The 24,164-nt window shown below is 44.2% G+C and overlaps 1 protein-coding gene across 1 annotated transcript in view; it reads right to left on the bottom strand.

Moving 5' to 3' along the window:
• Window positions 1-24,164, bottom strand: part of LOC120023487 (slit homolog 1 protein-like) — a 129,877-nt gene that overhangs the window by 44,719 nt on the left and 60,994 nt on the right. Inside the window, exons 5-13 of the mRNA XM_038967516.1 lie at window positions 14,846-14,917; window positions 14,680-14,751; window positions 14,388-14,459; window positions 9,801-9,964; window positions 9,342-9,489; window positions 6,380-6,451; window positions 3,323-3,394; window positions 1,555-1,626; window positions 99-242 (exon numbers count right to left, since the gene is read on the bottom strand). Of these exons, the coding sequence (XP_038823444.1) occupies window positions 99-242; window positions 1,555-1,626; window positions 3,323-3,394; window positions 6,380-6,451; window positions 9,342-9,489; window positions 9,801-9,964; window positions 14,388-14,459; window positions 14,680-14,751; window positions 14,846-14,917 (888 nt within the window). The remainder of the gene's footprint in view (window positions 1-98; window positions 243-1,554; window positions 1,627-3,322; window positions 3,395-6,379; window positions 6,452-9,341; window positions 9,490-9,800; window positions 9,965-14,387; window positions 14,460-14,679; window positions 14,752-14,845; window positions 14,918-24,164) is intronic.

Here is a 24,164-nt window from a genome sequence, read left to right on the forward strand (position 1 = left end):
TCACAGTGTCTGTATACTGTGTAGGGGTGTGAAGGTGTGTGTGAGACTCACAGTGTCTGTATACTGTGTAGGGGTGTGAAGGTGTGTGTGAGACTCACAGTGTCTGTATACTGTGTAGGGGTGTGAAGGTTCCTTTAGCCAGGGTCTGGATCTTGTTGTCGTAGAGAGACAGCAGAGCTAGATTCTCCAGGTCCTGGAAGGCTGTGGCTCGAATACAGTGGATCTTATTGGCATTCAGGAGACTGGGAGAGGAAGAGAGAGAGTGAGGATGGAGAGAGAGAGAGAGAGAGAGAGAGAGAGAAGCAGAAACACAGAGAGAGAGAGAAATAGGGAGATGGAGAGAGGGAGGGACGGAGGGAAGAGAAGTTCAGTTCCTAAACTAAAAGCACATACTGTATATCAGGCTCTGGTCAAAATGAGTGCACTACATAGGGAATAGGGTATGATTTAGGAAGTAGACAGTATAGTGCACTACATAGGGAATGATTTAGGAAGTAGACAGTATAGTTTACTACATAGGGAATGATTTAGGAAGTAGACAGTATAGTTTACTACATAGGGAATGATTTAGGAAGTAGACAGTATAGTGCACTACATAGGGAATGATTTAGGAAGTAGATAGTATAGTTTACTACATAGGGTATGATTTAGGAAGTAGACAGTATAGTGCACTACATAGGGAATGATTTAGGAAGTAGATAGTATAGTTTACTACATAGAGAATGATTTAGGAAGTAGACAGTATAGTGCACTACATAGGGAATGATTTAGGAAGTAGATAGTATAGTTTACTACATAGGGTATGATTTAGGAAGTAGACAGTATAGTGCACTACATAGGGAATGATTTAGGAAGTAGATAGTATAGTTTACTACATAGAGAATGATTTAGGAAGTAGACAGTATAGTGCACTACATAGGGAATGATTTAGGAAGTAGACAGTATAGTTTACTACATAGGGAATGATTTAGGAAGTAGACAGTATAGTGTACTACATAGGGAATGATTTAGGAAGTAGACAGTATAGTGCACTACATAGGGAATGATTTAGGAAGTAGACAGTTTAGTTTACTACATAGGGAATGATATAGGAAGTAGACAGTGTAGTTTACTACATAGGGAATGATTTAGGAAGTAGACAGTACAGTGCACTACATAGGGAATGATTTAGGAAGTAGACAGTATAGTGCACTACATAGGGAATGATTTAGGAAGTAGACAGTTTAGTTTACTACATAGGGAATGATATAGGAAGTAGACAGTATAGTGCACTACATAGGGAATGATTTAGGAAGTAGACAGTACAGTGCACAACATAGGGAATGATTTAGGAAGTAGACAGTATAGTTTACTACATAGGGAATGATTTAGGAAGTAGACAGTATAGTGCACTACATAGGGAATGATTTAGGAAGTAGACAGTATAGTGCACTACATAGGGAATGATTTAGGAAGTAGACAGTATGGTTTACTACATAGGGAATGATTTAGGAAGTAGACAGTATAGTGCACTACATAGGGTATGATTTAGGAAGTAGACAGTATGGTACTTACAGCAGTTCTAGAGAGCCGAGTCCCTCAAACAGTCCTCTGGGGAGATCTGTGATCTTATTACCATACAGGACCCTGCAGAGACCATATAGAATAAGACTCAGTACTATACCAGTAACACCATGACAATATTACCATACAGGACCCTGCAGAGACCATATAGAATAAGACTCAGTACTATACCAGTAACACCATGACAATATTACCATACAGGACCCTGCAGAGACCATATAGAATAAGACTCAGTACTATACCAGTAACACCATGACAATATTACCATACAGGACCCTGTAGAGACCATATAGAATAAGACTCAGTACTATACCAGTAACACCATGACAATATTACCATACAGGACCCTGTAGAGACCATATAGAATAAGACTCAGTACTACACCAGTAACACCATGACAATATTACCATACAGGACCCTGCAGAGACCATATAGAATAAGACTCAGTACTATACCAGTAACACCATGACAATATTACCATACAGGACCCTGCAGAGACCATATAGAATAAGACTCAGTACTATACCAGTAACACCATGACAATATTACCATACAGGACCCTGCAGAGACCATATAGAATAAGACTCAGTACTATACCAGTAACACCATGACAATATTACCATACAGGACCCTGCAGAGACCATATAGAATAAGACTCAGTACTATACCAGTAACACCATGACAATATTACCATACAGGACCCTGTAGAGACCATATAGAATAAGACTCAGTACTATACCAGTAACACCATGACAATATTACCATACAGGACCCTGTAGAGACCATATAGAATAAGACTCAGTACTACACCAGTAACACCATGACAATATTACCATACAGGACCCTGCAGAGACCATATAGAATAAGACTCAGTACTATACCAGTAACACCATGACAATATTACCATACAGGACCCTGCAGAGACCATATAGAATAAGACTCAGTACTACACCAGTAACACCATGACAATATTACCATACAGGACCCTGCAGAGACCATATAGAATAAGACTCAGTACTACACCAGTAACACCATGACAATACTAGACAACATGGCGCTCAGGATTCTGTGGCCCCATCTGGCTCATATCACTCATAAGAGGGAACTGGAACACACCCACACTAAAAGGCACGGCACAGTCCCATTCATCCCAGACTGGGCTATCCCCTAAGGGGACACTTACCAACTACCAACCCCCCCTCCTCCCCTGGACCCCCACAGAAAACAAACACACACACACTGTCTCCCAGACCTCCCATTGAGGCTGATTCAGTAGGACACATAACATAAGGACTGTATGTTTAACTCTATATAAACACTATACATTATTCACAATGATATGTACACACACACTCCCTCATGATCATGTATATGCTACAGATGTGTATAACACAGACAGAGACATGTCAACACATACATTAGTACACACAGACTGACAGACAGACACACAGACGGACAGACACACATTTTGACAGACACAAAGACTGACAGACACACAGACATAAAGAGAGAAAGACAAACACACACTGATGGCGACACACACACACACAGACACACCGATGGCGACACACACACACACACACTGATGGCGACACACGCACACACTAATGGCGACACACAGACACACACTGATGGCGACACACAGACACACACTGATGGCGACACACAGACACTGATGGCGACACACACACACACACTGATGGCGACACATAGACACTGATGGCGACACACAGATACACACTGATGCAAACAGACTCACAGTGAGTTGAGGGCTCTCAGGCCTAGGAAAACATCGGGAGCAATCTCTGATATCTGATTGTTACTCAGATCTCTGGAAAGAAGGAACAACAACAGTGTTACAGTGAGAACCATGACCTTTAACCTCACACTCTCTCTGACGTCACCACTTAATGACATCTTCTTTAGGGGGCTGCTTCCTAAATGGCACACTATTCACTTTATAGTGCACTACTTTGGACCAGGCCACTATTCACTATACAGTGCACTACTTTTGACCAGGCCACTATTCACTATATAGTGCACTACTTTTGACCAGGCCACTATTCACTATATAGTGCACTACTTTTGACCAGGCCACTATTCACTATACAGTGCACTACTTTTGACCAGCCCACTATTCACTATATAGTGCACTACTTTTGACCAGGCCAAATAGGAGTCTGGTCAAAGTAGTGCCCTATATAGAGAATAGGATGCCATTTCCCATTTGGGATGCAGCAGGCAATGGAAATGCATCATACAACCTTGGTGAGATGATATAAACCATGCAGAATAGAAAAACCACAAGAGGACCAGGCTAAGGGGAGGTCTCCTGGAATCTAGCCGACAGAAGAGCTCCCGTGTTGGGCCTCAGAGGTCCAAACCCTCTCCTGGATTAGATGGCACATTTTTTAAACTTTTTTTTTTTAACCTTTATTTATACAGGTTTTTCTCATTGAGATAACATCTCTTTTCCAAGAGAGACCTGGTCCAATAGCAGCAGGGGGAACAACGTTTCAGACAAAACAACTTACATACACTAACACAACATTAAACAAACTTCTTAAGGCTAGGGGGCACTATTTTCACGTCCGGATGAAAAGTGTGCCCAAAGTAAACTGCCTGCTACTCAGGCCCATAAGCTAGGATATGCATATAATTGGTAGATTTGGATATAACACACTCTAACATTTCTAAAACTGTTTGAATAATGTATGTGAGTATAACAGAACTGATTTGGCAGGCGAAACCATCCAGGGAACTTCTTTTTGAGGTCAATCTGTTTTCCATTGTTTTCTATGGTAAACCTGTTTTAATAGAAATATGCTTGCAGTTCCCATAGCTTCCACTAGATGTCAACAGTCTTTAGAAATTGGTTGATGTTTTTCTTTAGAGAATGAAGAAGTACGGCTATTCAGAACTATTCCAGCCAAGTGCACTCTAATGTTTTGATGCGCGCGACCTGGAACGTTCTTCACTTCGTTTTCGTCCGGTATTGAACGCAGTTTATCCCGTCTTAAATTTGATCGATTATTTACGTTTTAAAATACATAAAGTTGGATTAGGAAAGTTGTTTGAAATGTTTGGACAAAGATTACAGGTAATTTATTAGATATTTTGTAGTCATGCTGGGCGAGTTGGAACCGGTGTTTTTCTGAATCAAACGCCAAAATAAATGGACATTTTGGAGATATAACAACGGAATTAATCGAACAAAAGGACCATTTGTGATGTTCATGGGACATATTGGAGTGCCAACAGAAGAAGCTCTTCAAAGGTAAGGCATGAATTAAATAGTTATTTCTGAGTTTTGTGTCGCGCCTGGCAGGTTGAAATCTGATTTTAATGTGTTGGTATGCTGGGCGCTGTCCTCAGATAATCGCATGGTTTGCTTTCGCCGTAAAGCCTTTTTGAAATCTGACATGGTGGCTGGATTAACAAGAAGTAAAGCTTTAATTTGGTGTAATGCACTTGTATGAAAGTTAAATATTTCTAATATTTTTTTTTTTGAATTTCGCCCTCTGCATTTTCATCGGATGTTGTCAAATCGATCCCGCTAACGGGATTTGATCCATAAGAAGTTTTAACAAAACTATAAACACACATACAGTACAATAAAAACATTTTACGTAAAAAACACAAACGTCTTGACTAAAAACAGCTGTCGTAAAGACAATTACACTCTTCTATGATATATACATCGATCAAGTGTTTAAACTCCCCCAATGAAACGGTACTTGAAGAGAATGATGAAATTCAAGCGTGTGCACACACACACACACACACACACTGACACACGCTAACCCTCCACTTACATCCTGCCTTAACCCCCCCTCGCCTTAGCTCACTGAGAGTTCAACTAAAGGTCTCCAAAAACTAGTAGCAGATAACAGATAAGACTCTTACTGTATATAATCACTCTGTAGGGTAGGAGACAGGGGGTTAGGGGGGTGTGTGTGAACTGTAGAGGTCAAAGGTGGAATGTCAGGAGTTTTATTTGATTTTATTAGGATATCTTTTAGTGCTCATTTGGACTAATCTAAGAGTCCTTAAACATAAAAAAAAAATATATATATATATATATATAATATGATCACATTTTCACATATAACACACTGTTACAAACAGACATAATACACTGACATATTGACCTGATAAATACTCTAACAGTCTGAAAAGATAGACTGGTTCCTTCATCTACCATAGTCCTGTACAACCTTCCTATTGATTATATTTAAATGGTTCTAAAGTATTATTTGATTTTATATATCAAAAGGTTTCTGGTTTGCAATCTGCAGCCTCCTAATTTAACTTGCTGATGCATTTACCCAGACCACAGAACAGTAGTTCAACCTGACTCCCAATTAATGCTTGGGCTGTTTTCTTAAGAATCTTTCCTGGTAAACATTTCGCTATCCTTCCGATCATGCATGCACTTTTATTTTACATTTTTACATAGATTAGTTATTTGAGATGACCATGATAAGCAGTTGTCTAGCTGCACCCCTCAATTGGTTTCTACCGCTTCCTCACGTTGTACTCCCCCATACTTAATTGCATTCCATGCTGTGTTGGCCTTTTCCTGGTGGAACAGACCAACATGACCGTAGGTTTCTTGGTGTGCAAAACAAGTTTGTTCTGGCAAACCCAATCCCTGATATTTCCCAGATCTACTTGTAGAGCCTGCTGTACCTTTTGAACTGATTGTCTTGCTGTATAAATTGTAATATCATCTGCAAACACAGCAGCTTGAGTTTCAGACGAGGCATAAGGAAGGTGGTTGGTATATATTAAGTAAAGGGGGTTGGCTAGTTACATTCTGCGTAGCTTCTTGTAGGAGGTGAAGGCTCCAGGAGGAACTGACTTGATACCATTCTGCTCCAGACGACTAGGAGGGAGAGAAGGAGAGAAGGAGGGAAGGAAAAGGGAGAGAGTGAGGGGAGGAAAAAAGAGAGAGGGCGGGAGACAGAGGGGAGGATAAGGGAGGGGGAGACACCCATCGGCAATGAGATTCATTCCAATTACACTCATGTAAGACATAGGAGGTTAGTCTCTCTCTCTCTGTGTGTAAGTATGTGTGTGTTCTGTGTGTGTGAGTATGTGTGTGTTCTGTGTGTGTGAGTATGTGTGTGTTCTGTGTGTGTAAGTATGTGTGTGTTCTGTGTGTGTAAGTATGTGTGTGTTCTGTGTGTGTGAGTATGTGTGTGAGTATGTGTGTGTGAGTATGTGTGTGTTTGTTCTGTGTGTGTGAGAGACAGGAAATGTTGAGGGTATCAGACACAGTTTGACATATTTGTGTGACTGGAGCCGTTAGCTGACCAGGGGAATGCTCACCTGTTAAACTGCCAAACCACTCAGAGACTACAGCATGACACTACTAACCCCCCTCTGTCTGTCTCTCTCTCTCTCCTGTCTGTCTCTCTCCTCCTGTCTGTCTCTCTCCTGTCTGTCTGTCTCTCTCCTGTCTGTCTGTCTCTCTCCTGTCTGTCTGTCTCTTTCTCCTTCTGTCTGTCTCTCTCTCCTTCTGTCTGTCTCTCTCTCCTTCTGTCTGTCTCTCTCTCCTTCTGTCTGTCTCTCTCTCCTCCTGTCTGTCTCTCTCTCCTCCTGTCTGTCTCTCTCTCCTCCTGTCTGTCTCTCTCTCCTCCTGTCTGTCTCTCTCTCCTCCTGTCTGTCTCTCTCTCCTCCTGTCTGTCTGTCTCCTGTCTGTCTGTCTCTCTCCTTCTGCCTGTCTCTCTCCTTCTGCCTGTCTCTCTCCTTCTGTCTGTCTCTCTCCTTCTGTCTGTCTCTCTCCTTCTGTCTGTCTCTCTCCTTCTGTCTGTTATTCTTCTGAGAAAGTCTTAGAAAGTCCCTCTTTCTCTCCCTAACCTCAAACACATTCTACTATTTCCTCATCCTCCTCTCACCATCTCTCTCTCTCTCTTTTTCTCTCCCTCTCCCTCCCTGACTGAGTAAGAGTGTGTGTGTGTGTGTGTGTGTGTGTGTGTGTGTGTGTGTGTGTGTGTGTGTGTGTGTGTGTGTGTGTGTGTGTGTGTGTGTGTGTGTGTGTGTGTGTGTGTGTGTGTGCGCATGATCCTGTGTGTGCATGTGCGTGTGTCCTTCAGGTCTAAGAGGTTAAACCCAGGGAGATGTTAAGTTGAGAGATGAGCCTGTGTAAAAGTCAAGGGTTAAGTGTCCATATATGGACATGGTCGGTGTGGGGGGGGGGGGGGGGGGGGGGTGGTAAGCTGCTGTCAGGGAATAGAAATATCCTTTCTAGAGCAGCTCTGATGCATTAAGGACACACACACATCCACTCTTATTGGTCAGGTTGCCACATATTCATCTGATTGGATAAACTGTAGCATATACATATATAAATACAGGATATCCAATGACACACAGACATATTCCTGGTCCACTCTTATTGGCCAGCGGGCCACCATATCAATATGCAATGACAATCATGATGATTATATTGTATTTATATGGCCCATTAACAGTATGAATGGTCATATGTGGTGTGGTTATTCTACATGGTGCGGTTATTCTACCTGGTGTGGTTATTCTACGTGGTGTGGTTATTCTACGTGGTTATTCTACGTGGTGTGGTTATTCTACGTGGTGGATTTTTTTCTACATGGTGGATTAATTCTACATGGGGCGGTTATTCTACATGGTGCGGTTATTCTGTATGGTGTGGTTATTCTACATGGTGCGGTTATTCTACATGGTGTGGTTATTCTACATGGTGTGGTTATTCTACCTGGTGGAATTATTCTACATGGTGTGGTTATTCTATATGGTGTGGTTATTCTACATGGTGTGGTTATTCTACGTGGTGTGGTTATTCTACGCGGTGTGGTTATTCTACATGATGTGGTTATTCTACATGGTGTGGTTATTCTACATGGTGTGGTTATACTACATGGTGTGGTTATTCTATATGGTGTGGTTATTCTACGTGGTGTGGTTATTCTACGTGGTGCGGTTATTCTACGTGGTGCGGTTATTCTGTATGGTGTAGTTATTCTATACGGTGCGGTTATTCTATACGGTGCAGTTATTCTACATGGTGCGGATGTTCTGTATGGTGCGGTTATTCTATATGGTGTAGTTATTCTACATGGTGCGGTTGTTCTGTATGGTGCGGTTGTTCTGTATGGTGCGGTTATTCTATATGGTGTAGTTATTCTACATGGTGCGGTTATTCTACATGGTGCAGTTATTCTACATAGTATGGTTCTTCCATATGGTGTAGTTATTCTACATGGTGCAGTTATTCTACATAGTATGGTTCTTCCATATGGTGTAGTTATTCTATATGGTGCAGTTATTCTATATGGTGCAGTTATTCTACATGGTGCAGTTATTCTACATGGTGCTGTTATTCTGTATGGTGTGGTTATTCTATATGGTGCGGTTATTCTGTGTGGTGTGGTTATTCTGTATGGTGTGGGTATTCTGTATGGTGTGGGTATTCTGTATGGTGTGTGATGTCTCAATGACCCTACTGTTTGGCTGTTTTTGTGATGCAGAATAGACATTGGTCTCAATGGGATTTCCTGCTTAAATAAAGGTTAAATTAATACATCAAATAAATCAATACTAACACCTGTAAGTACATTGACCAGGTGTGGTGATGAGCATGAACTGACCATGTCGACTGTCTCAGATCTCGGTCATGGCTTCAAGGGGGTGAGCAGGTACGACAGTGAGGCCCTTGTATCTTATAAACCATTGTTATAGCTTTGTGGACTTGTTGACCGTGTGTGGTCATGCTGACCGCGTGCAGTACTCACATCTCGGTCATGGCTTCAGGCAGATGAGCAGGTATGGCAGTGAGGCCCTTGCCTCTACAATCTACGATGTTGTTACTACAGGAACACATGGGAGGACAGGAGCCAGACGCCAAGCTACACGGCTGAACAAACGCACTGTCACTCTGACCTGGAGAGAGAGAGAGAGAGAGAGAGAGCGAGCGAGTGAGAAAGACAAAGGGAGAAAGTGAGAGTAAAAGAGAGAGTTTAGAATGAGAGAGAGTGATTATTGTGTATTATTGTGTGATTATTAGTTGCTATGTAAATACCAGGTGATTTCTGGACAGTAAATAAGTCATACCAAGGGAAAGACATGGCATAGAAACACTCCACACAAATTCTAGTCCTGTATCTCAGCTGGTGAACTCTAACCTCTGTCTTACCTGAGCAGGTGACCTCTACAGGTAAACTCTACCCTCTAGCCTCTGACCCCTGTCTTACCTGAGCAGGTGAACTCGTTCTTCTGCAGTTCAGCCAGGTTGAGTCCTCTGAGGGTTGGAGGGGAGCTGCACTGTGTGTACAGACCCAGGGTGGGCCTCTGTCTCAGCCAGGGAGACAACCAGGACAGGTGACAGTCACACCGCAGACTGTTAGAGTGGAGACGACTGGAGGGAGAGGACGAGGAAGGAGGAGGTTTATTGTCCAATGTACCAGGATGTCAAAGGAAATGTGTATTGTGCTTTCTCAACCCTCTGAAAAACACAGAGAGGTTGGAGTAGAGGGTAACCACTAGGAGAGAGAGAGGAGGGGGGGATCACTTACCCATCTCTCACTGAGACTCTCACTTCAAACCATCATCTGCACACACACACACACACTGTCTGAACCAGTTTCCTCCATACTGTTGTAACCCTATACTCTAACCCTAACTCTCAGCTTTAACAATGGAGGGGTTTCTATGTGTGTGTGTGTGTGTGGGTGTGTGTGTGTGTGTGTGTATGTGTGTGTGTGGGTGTGTGGGTGTGATTTTCAGGGGCTTAACAGTTTGATTTCCAGGGGCGTCTATCGTTGGTTGGACAGTTTGTTGACAGGAGCTTGGTGCCTTGAAGTCCCAGCAAATCACCCACAACCCTTCTGTGGTGGGTGGAAGGGGACCACGTCTCCTTCGAATGGGACTGGGGGTTTGGGTCCCCCCCAAGAGGCTGGGCCTCTTTCTGAGGCAGCGCTACATCTCTGGTTGACTGGTTTATGGTAGAGAGGCATTCATACAAGATGTGTGTATTTGAAGTGTGTTTCTCACTAGTGGATGGCTCAGACACATTTCGGTGAGGCATCTGCCTCTGATTCCAAAGGTTGCATGTTCGAATCCAGCCATAGAAAGTTGTTCTTGATATTTTAGTTTTAAGCCCATTTCAAACCTTACATTCAGAGTTAATGCCCAACCTTAAAGCTGCAATATGTCACTTTTGGGTGACCCGACCAAATTCACATAGACATTGTTATTGAAACAAGTCCAAGAAGCAATAGATATGCTCTATGTGCACTACTTCTATGCTTCCCATGCTTAAATTACATGTTTGCATCTTTTACTTTCGGTTTTGCTTCAAACAGCTGAAAATACAATATGCTTGCTTATTTAAATCACATACATTTAAATTAAGCAAACATTTAGAATTTTAGCAACCTGGAAATGGCGGAGCGATTTCTGCATATTGCATCTTTAAGAATTTGCAATTAATACCTGAACATAACCCTTATCTTAAATATTCACAGTTAATACCTGAACATAACCCTTACCTTAAATATTCACAGTTAATACCTGAACATAACCCTTATCTTAAATATTCACAGTTAATACCTGAACATAACCCCTACCTTAAATATTCACAGTTAATACCTGAACATAACCCTTATCTTAAATATTCAGTTAATATCTGAACATAACCCCTACCTTAAATATTCACAGTTAATACCTGAACATAACCCTTATCTTAAATATTCACAGTTAATACCTGAACATAACCCCTAACTTAAATATTCACAGTTAATACCTGAACATAACCCTTACCTTAAATATTCACAGTTAATACCTGAACATAACCCTTATCTTAAATATTCACAGTTAATACCTGAACATAACCCCTACCTTAAATATTCACAGTTAATACCTGAACATAACCCTTATCTTAAATATTCAGTTAATATCTGAACATAACCCCTACCTTAAATATTCACAGTTAATACCTGAACATAACCCTTATCTTAAATATTCACAGTTAATACCTGAACATAACCCCTAACTTAAATATTCACAGTTAATACCTGAACATAACCCTTACCTTAAATATTCACAGTTAATACCTGAACATAACCCTTAAATATTCACAGTTAATACCTGAACATAACCCTTACCTTAAATATTCACAGTTAATACCTGAACATAACCCTTACCTTAAATATTCACAGTTAATACCTGAACATAACCCTTACCTTAAATATTCACAGTTAATACCTGAACATAACCCCTAACTTAAATATTCACAGTTAATACCTGAACATAACCCTTACCTTAAATATTCACAGTTAATACCTGAACATAACCCTTACCTTAAATATTCACAGTTAATACCTGAACATAACCCTTAAATATTCACAGTTAATACCTGAACATAACCCTTACCTTAAATATTCACAGTTAATACCTGAACATAACCCTTACCTTAAATATTCACAGTTAATACCTGAACATAACCCCTACCTTAAATATTCACAGTTAATACCTGAACATAACCCTTATCTTAAATATTCACAGTTAATACCTGAACATAACCCTTACCTTAAATATTCACAGTTAATACCTGAACATAACCCTTAAATATTCACAGTTAATACCTGAACATAACCCTTACCTTAAATATTCACAGTTAATACCTGAACATAACCCTTACCTTAAATATTCACAGTTAATACCTGAACATAACCCTTACCTTAAATATTCACAGTTAATACCTGAACATAACCCTTATCTTAAATATTCACAGTTAATACCTGAACATAACCCTTACCTTAAATATTCACAGTTAATACCTGAACATAACCCTTACCTTAAATATTCACAGTTAATACCTGAACATAACCCTTAAATATTCACAGTTAATACCTGAACATAACTCTTAAATATTCACAGTTAATACCTGAACATAACCCTTACCTTAAATATTCACAGTTAATACCTGAACATAACCCTTAAATATTCACAGTTAATACCTGAACATAACCCTTGTCTTAAATATTCACAGTTAATACCTGAACATAACCCTTACCTTAAATATTCACAGTTAATACCTGAACATAACCCTTACCTTAAATATTCACAGTTAATACCTGAACATAACCCTTACCTTAAATATTCATAGTTAATACCTGAACATAACCCTTAAATATTCACAGTTAATACCTGAACATAACCCTTACCTTAAATATTCACAGTTAATACCTGAACATAACCCTTACCTTAAATATTCACAGTTAATACCTGAACATAACCCCTAACCTTAAATATTCACAGTTAATACCTGAACATAACCCCTAACCTTAAATATTCACAGTTAATACCTGAACATAACCCCTACCTTAAATATTCACAGTTAATACCTGAACATAACCCTTACCTTAAATATTCACAGTTAATACCTGAACATAACCCTTAAATATTCACAGTTAATACCTGAACATAACCCTTAAATATTCACAGTTAATACCTGAACATAACCCTTACCTTAAATATTCACAGTTAATACCTGAACATAACCCTTAAATATTCACAGTTAATACCTGAACATAACCCTTAAATATTCACAGTTAATACCTGAACATAACCCTTATCTTAAATATTCACAGTTAATACCTGAACATAACCCTTAAATATTCACAGTTAATACCTGAATATAACCCTTACATTAAATATTCACAGTTAATACCTGAACATAACCCTTACCTTAAATATTCACAGTTAATACCTGAACATAACCCCTACCTTAAATATTCACAGTTAATACCTGAACATAACCCCTACCTTAAATATTCAGAGTTAATACCTGAACATAACCCTTACCTTAAATATTCACAGTTAATACCTGAACATAACCCTTACTTTAAATATTCGGAGTTAATACCTAAACTTAAGTTTAAACACTTTGAAATTTGACGTTTGGGAAACATGGATGAACGACTAATTCTGACATGAGACTGTGAGAGCTGGTAGGGTTGGCTATGTGTGGCCTGTCAGACTCAGAGTAGGATAGAGTTGCCCTTCTTCCACACTGATCTTAGGTCAGTTTTGTGTTTTCACCCTAATGGATAAGATTCGGAAAGGGTGACCAAAGTCCGTATTCTTATAGCATCTCAGAGTAAGAGTACTGGTCTACAATCAGTTTTCCCTTTAAGATCATAATGAATTAGATCACATGGACAACGGGGACCTGATCCTAGATCTGCACCTGTAGGGGTATCTTCATCCTGATCTGTTTATACAATAACTGTGTCACTGAGTAGTAGTGATGGGAAAAAACATAGTTGCATATCACAATATTATTCTTGACAATATATACAGTATATATACTTTGACTCCAAGTATAGATTTGTAAAAAACAGGTAGTGTTAATTAGTGCTAGTTGGCTGTAGCTGCGCCAAAACTAATGGAAACCACATGTTCTCCTGCTCTCACGTCTCTCTGCAGCAGACGCATAGTGAGCGATATGTTCCCAGATAGCACACACCCGTCTGCCCAACGTGGGCACGATGTATACAGGGTACATTGGGAAGATGCCGTTTATACAGCGTTTGCTCATTCTACAGTTCTATATTCTACAGTTCTACATTCTACAGTTCTATATCGTTGATGCGTCGGTCAGACATCAACATTCTATTCTGATGTCTCTGACATCTTCCCAATGGGAAAACACTCCCCAAACAACATATTCCCCACGCAATTTGATATGTCGGCCACCTAAGTGTCATGAGTTCCCTGGCAGTCCTACTGAGTAGTGTTGGATTGTGGGTAGTGTAGTTAAACGGAGAGGGACTCACAAGGTGCGTAGTTTGGGCATGTGGTTGAAGCTGGAGACTGGGATGCTGCTTATGTTGTTGTTGTTCAATGTGCTGCCGAGAGAGAGAGAGAGAGAGAGACAGAGAGACAGAGAGACAGAGAGAGAGAGAGAGAGAGAGAGAGAGAGAGAGAGAGAGAGAGAGAGAGAGAGAGAGAGAGAGAGAGAGAGAGAGAGAGAGAGAGAGAGAGAGAGAGAGAGAGGCGGAGAGAATATTAGTTGACATTCCTTAGGAGAAGAAAGCTGCACACAGACACAGTCTCTATAACACTTACAGAACCTCCAGAGTTCTCAGAGCACGGAAGGCCCCCTCCTCAATGCACGTGATGTGGTTCTTATCCAGTTGACTGTAGACACAAAACACATATAATGGCTTCCATTAGTGTGTGTACGTGTATGTGTGAGAGAGAGAGAGTGTGTGTGTGTGCATGTGTCACTCACAGGTTCCTGATGTCCGTGGCCCCTCTGAAAGCTCTCCTGGGAATGGCTTGGATAGCATTCTCACTAAGGTCCCTGAGAAGGAAGGACGGAAGGAGGGAGGGGGTGAGAGAGAGAGAAAAACATGGAAGAAAGAAGGAAAGACAATATAAACAAAGTGTAGCTTTTCCAACGTGAAATCCATGTAGAAAGAAAAGAGCTATGAAAATAAGAGGAGTGTAGAGCAGACAGTGTTGATCAGTGTAGAGCAGACAGTGTGGAGCAGACAGTGTTGATCAGTGTAGAGCAGACAGTTGAGTAATTGGTGGCTGTGTTTCCACCCAGAGACCAGTCTTATCTGCTCTATCGCACTGTGTTTGGTCATGTAAAGTACACACACAGACCAGGAACTAGGGACTGGGCCCCTGGCTCTCTCTCTCTTCCTCTGTCTCCCTCTCTATCGCTCACTCACTTCTCCTTGTTCTCTCTCTCTTTCTATTTTCATCTCTTTCAGTCTACCACTCCTCTCTCCATCCCTCCGTCTCTCTCCCTCTTCTCTCTCTGTCTGTTCCACAACATTACCACTAGGTCTCCATCATGATGTTATCTTAATGTGTTCCCCCGGCCCTGGGGCCTAGACGCCGGCAGGAAGCCTGGGCCCGCGGTGACTGAGCCACCCCAGGGAGGGCCTACTACAGCCTGGGTATACTCTGGCACTCTTCCATTTGCCGTGGAGAGGGGAACCACAGGGTTGTCTATGTTTGTTTGTCTGTGTGTGTGTGTGTGTGTACCCAGGTGCGTGCGCATTCAGCCCACAGAGACCATCAGAGCAGCCCGCAGAGACTATCAGAGCAGCCCGCAGAGACCATCAGAGCAGCCCGCAGAGACCATCAGAGCAGCCCACAGAGACTATCAGAGCAGCCCGCAGAGACTATCAGAGCAGCCCGCAGAGACCATCAGAGCAGCCCGCAGAGACTATCAGAGCAGCCCACAGAGACTATCAGAGCAGCCCACAGAGACTATCAGAGCAGCCCGCAGAGACTATCAGAGCAGCCCGCAGAGACCATCAGAGCAGCCCGCAGAGACCATCAGAGCAGCCCGCAGAGACCATCAGAGCAGCCCGCAGAGACCATCAGAGCAGCCCGCAGAGACCATCAGAGCAGCCCGCAGAGACCATCAGAGCAGCCCGCAGAGACCATCAGAGCAGCCCGCAGAGACTATCAGAGCAGCCCGCAGAGACTATCAGAGCAGCCCGCAGAGACTATCAGAGCAGCCCGCAGAGACTATCAGAGCAGCCCGCAGAGACTATCAGAGCAGCCCGCAGAGACTATCAGAGCAGCCCGCAGAGACTATCAGAGCAGCCCGCAGAGACTATCAGAGCAGCCCGCAGAGACTATCAGAGCAGCCCGCAGAGACTATCAGAGCAGCCCGCAGAGACTATCAGAGCAGCCCGCAGAGACTATCAGAGCAGCCCGCAGAGACTATCAGAGCAGCCCTCAGAGACTATCAGAGCAGCCCGCAGAGACTATCAGAGCAGCCCGCAGAGACTATCAGAGCAGCCCGCAGAGACTATCAGAGCAGCCCACAGAGACTATCAGAGCAGCCCACAGAGACTATCAGAGCAGCCCACAGAGACTATCAGAGCAGCCCACAGAGACCATCAGAGCAGCCCACAGAGACCATCAGAGCAGCCCACAGAGACTATCAGAGCAGCCCACAGAGGGTGATAGATTGAAAGATGGGAATGTAGAGGGTGATAGATTGAGAGAGGGGAGTGTAGAGGGTGATAGATTGAAGGAGGGGAATGTAGAGGGTGATAGATTGAAGGAGGGGAATGTAGAGGGTGATAGATTGAGAGAGGGGAGTGTAGAGGGTGATAGATTGAAGGAGGGGAATGTAGAGGGTGATAGATTGAAGGAGGGGAATGTAGAGGGTGATAGATTGAAGGAGGGGAGTGTAGAGGGTGATAGATTGAAGGAGGGGAGTGTAGAGGGTGATAGATTGAAGGAGGGGAGTGTAGAGGGTGATAGATTGAAGGAGGGGAGTGTAGAGGGTGATAGATTGAAGGAGGGGAATGTAGAGGGTGATAGATTGAAGGAGGGGAATGTAGAGGGTGATAGATTGAAGGAGGGGAGTGTAGAGGGTGATAGATTGAGAGAGGGGAGTGTAGAGGGTGATAGATTGAAGGAGGGGAGTGTAGAGGGTGATAGATTGAAGGAGGGGAATGTAGAGGGTGATAGATTGAGAGAGGGGAGTGTAGAGGGTGATAGATTGAGAGAGGGGAGTGTAGAGGGTGATAGATTGAGAGAGGGGAGTGTAGAGGGTGATAGATTGAGAGAGGGGAGTGTAGAGGGTGATAGATTGAGAGAGGGGAGTGTAGAGGGTGATAGATTGAGGGAACATGAAAAGAGAATGATGGATATAGTAGAAGAGTGGAATGGAGTGAGTAAAAGTGAGGGATGGATATAGAGAAGGAAAGAGGAACACTGCTAGATGGATAATGGGTGAAAGGGATGGATAGAGTGTATGAGAGAGAGAGAAAGTGTGAGAGAAGGATGGATAAAGTGAGAGAGGGAGTGGAGTGGGTGAGAGATTGGTTGCGATCACACGCACAGTTTTTCTGCTCCATTTCAGATTGAGGTCAGAGTCAGTGAACCAACACATAGACAGACACACAGCAGGGAGTCATGAGAGAGAGAGAGAGAGAGAGAGAGAGAGAGAGAGAGAGAGAGAGAGAGAGAGAGAGAGAGAGAGAGAGAGAGAGAGAGAGAGAGAGAGAGAGAGAGAGAGAGAGAGAGAGAGAGAGAGAGAGAGAGAGAGAGAGAGAGAGAGAGAGAGAGAGAGAGAGAGAGAGAGAGAGAGAGAGAGAGAGAGAGAGAGAGAGAGAGAGAGAGAGAGAGAGAGGAGTGTAGAGGGTGATAGATTGAGACAGGGGAGTGTAGAGGGTGATAGATTGAGAGAACATGAAAAGAGAATGATGGATATAGTGGAAGAGTGGAATGGAGTGAGTAAAAGTGAGGGATGGATATAGAGAAGGAAAGAGGAACACTGCTAGATGGATAATGGGTGAAAGGGGTGGATAGAGTGTATGAGAGAGAGAGAAAGCGTGAGAGAAGGATGGATAAAGTGAGAGAGGGAGTGGAGTGGGTGAGAGATTGGTTGCGATCACACGCACAGTTTTTCTGCTCCATTTCAGATTGAGGTCAGAGTCAGTGAACCAACACATAGACAGACACACAGCAGGGAGTCATGAGAGAGAGAGAGAGAGAGAGAGAGAGAGAGAGAGAGAGAGAGAGAGAGAGAGAGAGAGAGAGAGAGAGAGAGAGAGAGAGAGAGAGAGAGAGAGAGAGAGAGAGAGAGAGAGAGAGAGAGAGAGAGAGAGAGAGAGAGAGAGAGAGAGAGAGAGAGAGAGAGAGAGAGAGAGAGAGAGAGAGAGAGAGAGAGAGAGAGAGAGAGAGAGAGAGAGAGAGAGAGAGAGATATGGGAATTTGAGAGAGAAAGAGAGAGAGAGGGGCAGATATGGGAATTTGAGAGAGAAAGAGAGAGAGGGGCAGATATGGGAATTTGAGAGAGAGAGAGAGAGAGAGAGAGGGGCAGATATGGGAATTTGAGAGAGAGAGAGAGAGATGTGAGAATTGGAGGGTGAGAAAGGGGGTGAGAGATGGAGAGGGTGTAAATGGATTTTGGGGAGAGATATAGAACATGAATGTATGGATCTAAGGTCAAATGTGTGTTCGCTTTCTCTCCCCCTCCCTCATCTCTACCTGATCATCTCTCCCCCTCCCTCATCTCTACCTGATCATCTCTCTCCCTCCCTCATCTCTACCTGATCATCTCTCTCCCTCCCTCATCTCTACCTGATCATCTCTCTGTCATCTCTACCTGATCATCTCTCTCTCATCTCTACCTGATCATCTCTCTCTCATCTCTACCTGATCATCTCTCTCCCTCCCTCATCTCTACCTGATCATCTCTCTGTCATCTCTACCTGATCATCTCCCTCATCTCTACCTGATCATCTCCCTCATCTCTACCTGATCATCTCTCTCCCTCCCTCATCTCTACCTGATCATCTCTCCCTCATCTCTACCTGATCATCCCTCCCTCATCTCTACCTGATCATCTCTCTCCCTCCCTCATCTCTACCTGATCATCTCTCTCTCATCTCTACCTGATCATCTCTCTCCCTACCTCATCTCTACCTGATCATCTCCCTCATCTCTACCTGATCATCTCCCTCCCTCCCTCATCTCTACCTGATCATCTCTACCTGATCATCTCCCTCATCTCTACCTGATCATCTCTCCCTCATCTCTACCTGATCATCTCCCTCCCTCCCTCATCTCTACCTGATCATCTCTACCTGATCATCTCCCTCATCTCTACCTGATCATCTCCCTCATCTCTACCTGATCATCTCTCCCTCATCTCTACCTGATCATCTCCCTCATCTCTACCTGATCATCTCCCTCATCTCTACCTGATCATCTCTCTCTCAATTCAAGGGCTTTATTGGCATGGGAAACGTGTGTTTACGTTGCCAAAGCAAGTGAAATAGATAATAGACAAAAGTGAAATAAACAATAGAAAATTAACAGTAAACATTATACACACAAAGGTTCCAAAATAATAAAGACATTTCAAATGTCATATTATGTCTATATACAGTGTTGGTACAAAAGGGAAAATAAATAAACATAAATATGGGTTGTATTTACACTGGTGTTTGTTCTTCACTGGTTGACCTTTTCTTGTGGCAACAGGTCACAAATCTTGCTGCTGTGATGCACACTGCAGTATTTCACCCAATAGATATGGGAGTTTATCAAAATCGGGTTTGTTTTCGAATTCTTTGTGGATCTGTCTAATCTGAGGGAAATATGTGTCTCTAATATGGTCATACATTTGGCAGGAGGTTAGGAAGTGCAGTTCCTGTTTCCACCTCATTTTGTGGGCAGTGTGCACATAGCCTGTCTTCTCTTGAGAGCCAGGTCTGCCTACGGTGGCCTTTCTCAATAGCAAGGCTATGAGTCTGTACATAGTCAAAGCTTTCGTTCATTTTGGGTCAGTCACAGTGGTCAGGTATTCTGCCGCCGTGTACTCTCTGTTTAGGCCCAAATAGCATTCTAGTTTGCGCTGTTTTTTTGTTAATTCTTTCCAATGTGTCAAGTGATTAGCTTTTTGTTTTCTCATGATTTGGTTGGGTCTAATTGTGCTGTTGTCCTGGGGCTCTGTGGGGTGTGTTTGTGTTTGTGAACAGAGCCCCAGGACCAGCTTGCATAGGGGGCTCTTCTCCAGGTTCATCTCTCTGTAGGTGATGGCTTTGTTATGGAAGGTTTGGGAATCGCTTCCTTTTAGGTGGTTGTAGAATTTAACGGCTCTTTTCTGGATTTTGATTATTATAGGGTATCGGCCTAATTCTGCCCTGCAGGCATTATTTGGTGTTTTACGTTGAACACAGACAATATTTTAGCAGAATTCGGCATGCAGAGTCTCAATTTGGCTTGTCCCGTTTTGTGAATTCTTGGTTGGTGAGCGGACCCCAGACCTCACAACCATAAAGGGCAATGGCTTCTATAACTGATTCAAGTATTTTTAGCCAGATCCTAATTGGTCTCTCTCCATCTGTGTGTCTCTCTCTGTCTCTCTCTCGGTGTCTCTCTATCTCTGTGTGTGTGTCTCTCTCTGTCTCTCTATCTCTGTGTGTGTGTCTCTCTCTGGGTGTCTCTATCTCTGTGTGTGTGTCTCTATCTCTGTGTGTGTGTCTCACTCTGTCTCTGTCTCGGTGTCTCTCTCTGTCTCTCTCTCGGTGTCTCTCTCTGTCTCTCTGTCTCTGTGTGTGTCTCTCTCTGTCTCTCTGTGTGTCTCTCTCTGTCTCTGTGTGTGTCTCTCTCTAAGGCTGTAGAGGTGATATGAGGAACTAGCTGATTCTGAACAAGACAGCTGGACTGGGTTTCAGAACCCCATTCCTCTTGTTCTCCTCACCACTGTATCTTCTCACAGCTCCTTCTCACGTTCACACTGATACTCCATGCCCAGTTGCCCAAGTGGTTCCAGGTGTGTGTGTGTGTGTGTGTGTGTGTGTGTGTGTGTGTGACAGGCATCCCACAGTGAGAGGAAGAGAGAATGTATTTCACCATGGACACTAATCTAACATGCCAGGCATCTAGGGAGAAACTAATGAAAGACAACCTTTGGATGACACATAACATTAGGCAGCATTACACACACACACACACACACACAAACACACAATTGGAGATGCCTCGACAGGCGCTCTGTTGCTAGGACACGATGTGGTACCATCTGGATATTATGTTTACAGGAGAGACACGGAGACTATGAGGTTTGGTCACAGCTGGGCCCGCTGTGTGTGTGTGTGTGTGTGTGTGTGTGTGTGTGTGTGTGTGTGTGTGTGTGTGTGTCTGTGTGTGTGTGTGTGTAATGCCGCATAATGTTGTGTGTCATCCAAAGGTTGTCTTTCATTAGTTTCTCCCTAGATGCCTGGCATGTTAGATTAGTGTCCATGGTGAAATACATTCTCTCTTCCTCTCACTGTGTGGTGTTTGTAGTGTGTCTGTGGTGTGTGTAGTGTGTCTGTGGTGTGTGTAGTGTGTCTGTGGTGTGTGCATGTAGTATGCGTGCGGGTGAGAGAGAGCATCATCTTATTCTCTCTCTCTCTCTCTCTCTAACTGTGCTCAGTTAAGGGTGAGAAAGGTACACCTTCCCTCCTCTGATGCCCCACACCTTCCCTTCCCCTTCCCCTCTCTTCCTCTCTCGCCCCACACCTTCCCTGTATTACTGTTATTAACTTCCGTCTTTCTCAAGCCCAGACTCACCGAGGAGTAACTCCCCCTTTCACTCTCACCCCCTCCCGCCAACCTCCTCCATTCTCTCACCACCCTCCCACAATCTCTCGCTTCCTCTCTCTCTCTCCCTCCATCACAACCTCTACCTTCCATCACAACCTCTCCCTTCCTCTCTCTCCCTCCATCACAACCTCCCCCTTCCTCCATCACAATCTCTACCTTCCTCTCTCTCCCTCCATCACAACCTCTCCCTTCCTCTCTCTCTCTCCCTCCATCACAACCTCTCCCTTCCATCACAACCTCTCCCTTCCTCTCTCCATCCATCCATCACAACCTCTCCCTTCCTCTCTCTCCCTCCATCACAACCTCTCCCTTCCTCTCTCTCCCTCCATCACAACCTCTCCCTTCCTCTCTCTCCCTCCATCACAACCTCTCCCTTCCTCCATCAAAACCTCTCCCTTCCTCTCTCCCTCCATCACAACCTCTCCCTTCCTCTCTCTCCCTCCATCACAACCTCTCCCTTCCTCTCTCTCCCTCCATCACAACCTCTCCCTTCCTCTTTCCCCCATCACCTCTCTTCCTCCATCACAACCTCTCCCTTCCTCTCTTTCCCTTCCTCTCTCCCTCCATCACAACCTCTCCCTTCCTCTCTCTCCATCACAACCTCTCCCTTCCAGTCTCTCCCTCATCACAATCTCTCCCTTCCTCTCTCTCCCTCCATCACAACCTCTCCCTTCCTCTCCCTTCCTCCATCACAACCTCTCCCTTCCTCTCTCTCCATCACAACCTCTCCCTTCCAGTCTCTCCCTCATCACAACCTCTCCCTTCCTCTTTCCCCCATCACCTACCTTCCTCCATCACAACCACTCCCTTCCTCTCTCCCTCCATCACAACCTGTCCCTTCCTCCATCACAACCTCTCCCTTCCTCTCTCTCCCTCCATCACAACCTCTCCCGTCCTCTGTCTCCATCCATCACAACCTCTCCCTTCCAGTCTCTCCCTCATCACAATCTCTCCCTTCCTCTCTCTCCCTCCATCACAACCTCTCCCTTCCTCTCTCTCCCTCCATCACAACCTCTCCCGTCCTCTGTCTCCATCCATCACAACCTCTCCCTCCATCACAACCTCTCCCTCCCTCTCTCTCCCTCCATCACAACCTCTCCCTCCATCACAACCTCTCCCTTCCTCTCTCCCTCCATCACAACCTCTCCCTTCCTCTCTCTCCATCTATCACAACCTCTCCCTTCCTCTCTCTCCCTCCATCACAACCTCTCCCTTCCTCTCTCTCCCTCCATCACAACCTCTCCCTTCCTCTCTCCCTCCATCCCACCCTCCATCACAACCTCTCCCTTCCTCTCTCTCCCTCCATCCCACACTCCATCAAAACCTCTCCCTTCCTCTCTCTCCCTCCATCACAACCTCTCCCTTCCTCTCTCTCCCTCCATCACAACCTCTCCCTTCCTCTCTCCCTCCATCACAACCTCTCCCTTCCTCTCTCTCCCTCCATCACAACCTCTCCCTTCCTCTCTCTCTCCCTCCATCACAACCTCTCCCTTCCTCTCTCTCTCCCTCCATCCCAACCTCTCCCTTCCTCTCTCTCCCTCCATCACAACCTCTCCCTTCCTCTCTCTCCCTCCATCACAATCTCTCCCTTCCTCTCTCCCTCCATCACAACCTCTCCCTTCCTCTCTCTCTCCCTCCATCACAACCTCTCCCTTCCTCTCTCTCCCTCCATCACAACCTCTCCCTTCCTCTCTCTCTCCCTCCCTCCATCCCAACCTCTCTCTCCCTCCATCCCAACCTCTCCCTTCCTCTCTCTCCCTCCATCACAACCTCTCCCTTCCTCTCTCCCTCCATCCCAACCTCTCCCTTCCTCTCTCTCCCTCCCTCCATCCCAACCTCTCCCTTCCTATCTCTCCCTCCATCCCAACCTCTCCCTTCCATCCCACCTCCTATCTTCTCTCCTTATCCTTCATCTCTAGACTCCCTTGCTGGACCTCTACTCTCACTCTCAAACCCAGACATTCCCCCTCTCCTTACAGGGAGGGCAGATGGCCAAGTCAGACGGTGTCACCCCCGACAACCTCGAAATATTTGATCTCCATTTTAAACTCTGTCTGTTCCCCTTTTAACCCCTCACAGACTGACACACACCTTGAATAAGTCATTCGTGAGAGAAACAGACAGACAGACAGACAGACAGACAGACAGACAGACAGACAGACAGACAGACAGACAGAGACAGACAGACAGACAGACAGACAGACAGACAGACAGACAGACAGACAGACAGACAGACAGAGATGTACAACAGGAAAGAGGAGACATGTTGTTAAACTGTTAGACGGGTCATTCTGGAGGCAATTTACAGTCGACCGTGGAACCACACATTGCTCATTCTAGTTGGTAATATATCATAACCACTCTGACCTGGGGCACAGAGTTCACACTTCCTGCACTTGGAATCCCCTGTCTGTTACACACACACCTGTACACACATACCTGTACACACACACACACACACCTGTACACAC

The sequence above is a fragment of the Salvelinus namaycush genome, chromosome 2 (assembly GCF_016432855.1).
Source record: "Salvelinus namaycush isolate Seneca chromosome 2, SaNama_1.0, whole genome shotgun sequence".
NCBI lineage: Eukaryota > Metazoa > Chordata > Actinopteri > Salmoniformes > Salmonidae > Salvelinus > Salvelinus namaycush.